The sequence below is a fragment of the Drosophila teissieri genome, chromosome X (assembly GCF_016746235.2).
Source record: "Drosophila teissieri strain GT53w chromosome X, Prin_Dtei_1.1, whole genome shotgun sequence".
Taxonomy (NCBI): domain Eukaryota; kingdom Metazoa; phylum Arthropoda; class Insecta; order Diptera; family Drosophilidae; genus Drosophila; species Drosophila teissieri.
In genome coordinates, this window is record NC_053034.1 from 10,371,448 (window position 1) to 10,379,359 (window position 7,912).

General features: G+C 48.6%; 1 protein-coding gene across 1 annotated transcript; it reads right to left on the reverse strand.

Moving 5' to 3' along the window:
• Positions 1 to 1,380: 1,380 nt before the first annotated feature.
• Positions 1,381 to 6,583, reverse strand: LOC122624151 (dynein axonemal intermediate chain 7 homolog). The gene is made up of 12 exons (XM_043803594.1): positions 6,578 to 6,583; positions 5,560 to 5,648; positions 4,958 to 5,396; positions 4,745 to 4,902; positions 4,600 to 4,686; positions 4,341 to 4,540; positions 3,921 to 4,280; positions 3,700 to 3,856; positions 2,480 to 3,634; positions 2,190 to 2,308; positions 2,055 to 2,130; positions 1,381 to 1,996 (listed from the first exon to the last, which is right to left on the reverse strand). Exons 1-12 carry the CDS (start codon positions 6,581 to 6,583, stop codon positions 1,381 to 1,383), a joined length of 3,462 nt encoding a protein of 1,153 aa, XP_043659529.1.
• Between the last annotated feature and the right edge of the window lie 1,329 nt (positions 6,584 to 7,912).

The window sequence follows — 7,912 nt, forward strand, 5'->3', positions numbered from 1 at the left end:
TTTTTTCATTTTTGTATTAGTCTTGTACATTTCTATCGATTTGCCAAACAACTTTTTGCCACGCCCACTCTAACGCCCACAAACCGCCCAAAACTGCCACGCCCACACTTTTGAAAAATGTTTTGATATTTTTTAATTTTTGTATTAGTCTTGTAAATTTCTAACGATTTGCCAAAAAACTTTTTGCCACGCCCACTCTTGCGCCCACAAACCGCCAAAAACTGTCAGTGCTGAAGACTCTCCTTCGCACTTCCACTAGCTGAGTAACGGGTATCAGATAGTCGGGGAACTCGACTATAGCATTCTCTCTTGTTAATTATTTATTTATGCATATGGAAAACGGCGCTGTTGGCGGGGCATCGGGGGGTTCGGGGCGGACTTGCTCATTAACAAAACAAACGACAGCTGAATAAGGGGCGGGAATGGAAAGACGAGAAGGAGGTGTGGAGGGGGAGAAGGGGGGGGGGGGGGGGGGCATTTCAGTTGACGCAGTTGTCAGACAGCTTGGCGCCAATTGCGCTGTGCGACCTTCACTGGCGGCCACAATAAGCGGGAAGTTTACCCCCAGCCTCCAAAAAAGTGAAGGAAAAAAAAACATAACAGCCCCCCACACGCAAGTTGCGTATACGCAGTGTGGCCGCTTTGCTTCTTATTCTTCTGCTACGCGACAGTTGTGCTGTTAAAGGGAATAGGAAATTTGTGGAAATGTATGAACTGAAAAGATACTTTTAATGGGAATTTTGAAATTCTAGTTTATAGTAAATTGTAATTTAGGTTTATAGTATTTTCTTTAACATATTTTTGCTTCTATTTTGTTTTATGAAAAGCAATACATGAGTTTTCGAACTTCGAGGGTATTTGATGGCCGTTGTGCTCGGCTATTTTCATCTCTTCCTGCTCCTTAACCGCTTCTTCCTCTTTCGCCTGGGGCCGAAAAGGGAATGACGGGCAAAGTGAAAAAATGGCAAGAGGCCCAGGCGAGCATTAAAGGATAAGCTCGCAGTGAATATGTTAATTGTCCTCCCTTTGAACCGTAGTATATATATATATATATACAAATATATATAATATATGTGTGAGTTTGGGGGGGGGGACTAAGAATGGGGACTAATGGGCGGCATACATATAAGAAGGGTCCATAAGGGAAGCGACAAACTGATGACAATGGAAATGTATTATAATTGGAGGGGGAGACAATTTCAGTGGAGATTGATGATTCCTTTGTGGCTAAGCGCTATTCCTAAGTGGATAAAAAGCTGAATTATCGATATGGTCTGCATAACAAATTTCAAGTCAAGTCCCAAAGCTTTTGTACAAGACCATTAGCATTGTAAATGCTATTATACAGGTGTATGCATTTATTAATGTATTTAGCTTAGATCAACACAAGCTGAGCGGTCGAATGGCCATCAAAATCTTGGCCACATTGTCCCTGAGCACGGGACTCATGGTCTTCTGTTTCTCCAGACTCCCAGGCTGAGCATGAGCCTGGGATAGTTGATACAGATCGGCGTAATATTCCATACCCGGTATACCCACGGCATTGAAACTGGCCGATACCTCCGTACAATCGATTATCGACGTCTTCAGTGGGGTGACCAATAGAGTTGAGTAGTATGGCACCTTCTTACCCTCGATTAGCTCGCGAACCAGCAGCACAGCAGTGCGGGATCCGGCCAACAGATTCCAACGTGACCAGCTGAAGTTGTGCGACTGGGCCATGGTGGACAGGCAGGCATAGCAGTGCATCTCCATCACGTAGTTCTTCTCGCAGGAACCCTCCGTGTAGCAGAAGGCGTCCTCGTCCGGGAAAATGTCCACGGCGGACAGTATCAGGGTGGCCTTCAGTTCCGCCAGCGATAGTGTTTTGCCAATCATATCGGTGATGCCCTGCGTGCTGCCACCCTGGAAATTATTCACCGTGTAGCCCGATTTGGTTATCGTCATGTCCAGACTGATTAGTGAGGCCGTGAAACTGAAGATGATGGTGCCGGGACTAGAAAATGTAACAGTTTTATGATAGTTAATTATAGTTATAAAGTTTATAGTTATACTTTTTCATATCTGGTCGCAGGTCCCAAGTTTGATAGGGCATGTTGCTGTACTTATTCAAGGCAAATCCGAAAATACCTGTTAATTTGGATGGATAAAAAGGATATTTGTTATGTCCTGCGTACTGCATATCCTACCCAATCTGCCCGTGCGAAACTGTATGGAGAGCTTGTCCTCGTTGAACTTGGTGTCGTGGACATCGCGGGTGCTCCACTTGCCCTGCGTTATGGCAGCCACATTGCTCATCTTCTGTTTGCTATAGAAATTTGCTATTTAAATTAAATCGTATAAAAATACGCCACTGCACTGCAGGTGCTGTTTCCAAGGATTTCAATTTCCCGCTCAATCATTGAACGGCAGCACTCAGATCGATCAATCTGTCAACCCCACAGACATACCCCCCACATATAAATTGTAGGGTATATACCTTTCGCTGTCGCTGTTGTCCTGACTGTTCGTCACCGGACCCAGCAGGTCGTGCAGCGTGTTGGCCGCCGTGGAGGCTCCCTCGAGCAGCTCCACCAGGCTGTCCACATCGTCGTCGTCGTCCTCGCTGCTGTCCATGCTGTTGGAGCGTTTGGCCGAGGCCTCTGGATCCGCTTCCGCCGGCAGCTGTGAGTCTCGCACAAAGGAGATGCCCGTGTAGTAAGCGAAAGCGGCGGCTGCGGCGGCCGGTTGCAGCACATCCACCAGCTCCTGGCTAAGTGGTTGCATGCTCTCTGCCAGCTCCCCATCGTTGTCCACCTCCCGGGGATCCTTCTCACCTGGATCACTCGTACGCGAGGCAGTGGGCGAAAGCTGCTCGGATATCTGCTGGATGAGCTCCTCCTGCTGATCCCTGGGCAGCTGCAGACGCCACAATCGATCCATGTCCTCGATTAGCTGGGAAAACAGGTAGCCCTGCAGGTGGGCCGGTGCCCGGGAACGTGGCGCCATTTGTCGGAACTTGAGGAGCTTATCGAAGCACAGCGGCGGGAACATCTCTGCCGGCTCCTCGGTGTCCAGGAACTCAGCACCCAGACCCGGCTGGCAGTTGAGCTGCAGCTTCTGCAGTTCCTTGGGTATTTCCAGTTGATCATCCGTCATCTGTTCCTTGCCCTGACCCAATCGGATGTGGGCCTGTCGCGCCAGGAACATCACTTTTCGTTGCCTCAGCCCTGTGGACAGCACCGGCGTCGATTGCTCCAGGCGAACGCAGAAGCCCTGTGGCAAACGTGGCACCACAAAGTCCTTGACCAGGCCGTACAGGTCCACGTCGCTGGGTATGGCACGCAGATCAAAGTCGTTGATTTCACGGAGCACCTGCTGCCGGGACTCGCCGCCGCCCATGTCCGATTTCTGGGAACGCATGCGGGCCGGGCAGCGGGGCGAGCTCTTCAGGGGACTGGGCTGGGCGTGTGTGGAGAGGGGTGTGGCCTCGGTGGGCGTGGCTGTGGTGGCAGCCGCCTCCCCATCTGGCCCGGCATGTGGCTGCTTTGCCTCCGGCTTCATGCCATCGGCCAGCTCCATTTCCAGGGTCTCCACATTGGTTTCCCAGCGACAGGCCACAGGTGGCTCAAACCAAATCACCGAGTCCGGCAATCTTTTGGGATTAACATCGATTCGAAATGGAATGGGTTTGTTTGTTGGGTTAGCAGCAATACTCACTGCAAGGTGACCAGTGCCAGCTTATCCAGTGCGGCTTCAATCATTCGCATCTCAGCTTCAATCTCCTCGGGCAATCGTCGCACGCCCGGCAAAACCGGCGGTGGTGGCTTGTACGTCTGGTAGTACTCCTTGTGCACCAAACTGTTGGCCGAAGTGACTGCAAGTGGTGGAGAAGGTAACTCAATAGTAAGGGAGTTGACTTTAATTATGCAATGCTCAACTGGTGCGAATAAAGGATCGGGCATTGAGCTGCTTATCCTGCTGCGGAGTCTCGAGAAAGTCGATGCAGTAGACACCGCCAATGATGCGGTACTTGCGCAGATTCACGTCCGTCTCCAGCATTCCGTAGGCCTCCGGTCCAATGGCCCTGCGATGGGCCTTGCTCAGCTCATCCTCGTACTCCGCATACAGCTTGTCCACGTCGTAGGTGCGCTCCCTTGGCGGCTGCGAGCTGGCCGAGTGCTGGTCCTGGGTGAGCTGCTCCAGCTCCGATAGTGGTATCTCCCGGCCACACTCGTCCAGCATCGCCTGCAGGATCTCCTTGCGCTTGCGCCACTCGCGCTTCGTTTGCCGCAGGATATCTGCAAATCAGATCGAATCAGATTTAAATTCTGTGTGTAACACTGTGCTATAATGCTTACTGGCATTGGCAGATCGCGCATGTTTCAAGCAGTAACTGCCGCAGTAGTCACTGAAGTGATCGTAGTTCAGCCAGAGTCCCCGCAAAGCTGAACTCTGCAAGTAGACTGTGGGCGGCAGTGAGATTTGCATCTCGATGGTGGGAAAATCGATCTCGTTGTGCGCCGACTGTTCGCCAATTCGCGCTTTTGGGTTGAGAGCACTGGGTGGATACAAAACACATGCAGATTATTGTTATATATTCTCAGCTTTAAAGATTACATTTGAGCATCCTTCGAAAAGGTCCACACGAAACTCTGAAATACATCCGAGCTGTAAATGTGCTTTGACACACCGGGTCTATCGATTCTGCAAGATGATAATGATGATTTGTATTAGTAAATTGCAGGAGATGGAATGTGCTTACTCCATATCCCTCTCGATGTGCGACATGGTCTTGTAGGTGAACTCGTCCAAATGCTGTTTGAGGAACACCCTCATTTCGGTCTTGAGCTTCACCAGATCGGCGGCAATTAGCGCGGATTTCTGTTTGAACGGCAGCATTTCGTCCAACTCGTTGAGGATCTAGGATATATGCGTTACGTTACCCTTGTAAATTAGTGAAATGGTAGAGTGTTACCCCCAAAACCTCCTTAATCCTCTGTGCGTAGATGTCGCCCAATCGGCCCTGCTGTTGGCGCAGCGAGATCCTCGTGAGATCCGGCACCTGGGCATCCTGGGTGAGCAGCGTGCGCTCATCGGTGCGCAGTAGCCAGTTCCTGGACTCCAGATGCCGCTTGGCAATGTCCGTGTGCCACTGGTGGATGTACTTCCTCAAGTCACTCGGACTGGCCGCATTTGGCAGGCCATTGCAGCGCATGAACTTCTCCCAATCCCGCTCGTGGCGCTCGCCATCCTTGATGGCCTCGATGGCCGTGCGCACCGCGTCGAAGAAGAACATGCTGTCCTTGAGCTGGGCCCTCCTCTGGCGGTTCTCCGCCACCTCCTGTTGCTGGCGATGCTTGGCCTGCTCCATCTCCAGCTTCTTCCGCTGACGCGCCTCCTCCAGCTTCTTGAGTCTGCAGGGGCACGGATTGGTTTTCATCAGTGGGTTAGGTTAATTATTATAGAAGGTAATTATATTGAATACTTGTATATGGCTTGCCCAGCAGAGCTCTTAAGCTTTGATAGAAAAGTGAGTGAAAGTTTCCTTTCATAGAATTATTTGTGGTTGGTACTCACTTCTCCTTCTCCATTTCAATACGCATGAGCTCGGCCTGCTCGGCCTCCAGGCGGGCCTTCTCCTTCTTCGAGAGCTTCTTTTTGGGCGGCTGTTGTTGGGATAATTTGCACCGTCGTCATCATTATGGTAATTAGCATCTTCATCAGCACTAAGCTGGGCATTTGACCCTTGGCCTACCATCTTATCCCGAGCAGTCCTCCGGCGCAAGTGGAAGTGGAAGTGGACATGGATACCTATGCCACGCCATGGTTGCTATTGATCCAACACAACTGAGTCCTGGCAACCTGAGCGTCGTTTTCTTTATTATTATTTTTATTTTTTTACTTTTTGTTGGGCTGTTTCTTTGGCCAGCTGCCGGGGCAACTCGGATGGCAATCCTTTTTGGCCACGCCATAATTTGCCTAATTAAATATTCAATGGGGAGCTTAGCTCGTTGGCCAAAAATGTTTACCGAAAATCCCCCGTCAAGTTGCGCGTGGCAGCAAAGCAGGAAACTATCCCCCCGGTGGGAAATGTCGGCTGACACGCCGGATTCTCCACGGACGAGGATGGGTTTCTGTTGGCTGAGTAGTTGAGTTGAGTTGAGTTGAGTTGAGTTGAGATGATATGGCCATGGGAATTCCATATTCCGGACTCTGGATTCCGGATAACGGATACCGGATTCGGATTCGGATTACTGCCGAGGTGAGAGGACACCGATGCCACCTTGGAGACCTCGGGGAGCAGCAACAGCTGAATGCGGAGAGTCAGCGGAGCGAATGGCGATGGAAAATCGGATTAATCAGATGGGTCAAAGTGTGAATATGAAATCAGGGAGAGTTTAGATTAAGTGGCTGCTATTAATTTGTGTGCGATATAAAATGCGATTAATTATACATGGGCATTAATAAATGGGTTGTAATAAATGCAAAAAAACCATTAAAATATTTGTATTGATGGGGAAAATTGAATATGAACAAGAAATATTTCGCATTTATTTCACTCGCAGACTTGACATGAATGTCAACTTATACATACGTTCATATCGAATTAATTAAGTTAAGAAGCGTTAAGCACTTTTCGATTGAACTTTGCCAACTTTTACGGTATCCACTTCCACTTCCTTTCGTCGTTGAATTTTTATTTTTTCACTTTCCGCCAAAGTTTTTCCCATGCGAGTCCTTGTCTTGGGTCCTTCCTTTTTAATGGCGCTGGTAAGGATATGGGCTGCTATTTTACCCCCATTCTCCAAGGTGTCAAACAGACAACGTCGCTTAATTATCAGCCTATTTAAATTCTGCGCCGGGCTGTTCGAGCTCCTCCTGGTTTTCTGGTTTCCTGGTTTCCTGGCTAATTGCAGTCCCACCTCTGGCTTATCAAATTAATAGCACGGGTTCAGGTAACTCCTTTGCACTGGTTTCCTGCAAATCGGGAAGGACATTCACTAAGATCGTATGCCCTTACCAAGTTACCATTAGGGTTATCAAATGATAATTACATATTACATATCATTGATTTGTGCAATATTATATTCAGATTATGCTATTTTCTATTTTAAATCAATTCAATTGAAAAATTGTATTTTTAAGTTAGCTAATGTATTCTCATTTTCAGAAGGGCATTAAATGCCCTTTTTTTTGCCACTTTACCTTCATTTCATTTCATTTCTATTCTATTTCTATTTTCACTCGGTTCGCCAATTTTTTATGTCCTTTGTTAGTTATTTATTGCACTTGGCCCACAAGTGTATGGGGCAGCCACAGGACTATCGTCCTTTGGCCTTTGGCTAGTTGGTATCGAATAGACCTAACCCCATCCTCCAGTTTGGCCAGGTGCCGGGGCTCATAATGCGATATAATTTTTGTGTAAATAATACAGATTGTGGGGCCAGTGGTTGGTTGGCATGACAATATAAATATTACAGAGACTGAAGCGTAATTAGTTTAAATTGCTCGTGGGGCACAGCAAGTGCAGTGGCCAAGTGGAAATTCGAGAGTGGAAAATGGGGGAAATGTCAAATGGCAGGCGGATGGGAGGTGGAATCGTGCCATGGTGGGACTCATGGCAGATGCACAATAAAAATTTATCATACGCACCGTTGACGTTGACAGATCGTCGAGCTGACGCGTTGCAAGTTGGCTGGCTACAGACTACAGACTACAGGCTACAGGCGACAGGCGACAAACTGCAACAAAAGCGATAAAAAAGACGCAGGAGAAGCGCAGGCAAGAGCTTTAGAATCCGCAGCTTATCCTTCATCCTTCATCTCCATCTCCATCTGGCTGCATCTCCTTTCCATCTCGTGAATCGTGAAGCTGAAGCTCTGAGTCCTGAATGCCGCACGCTCGAGTGAACTTTGCAATCTGACAAAAT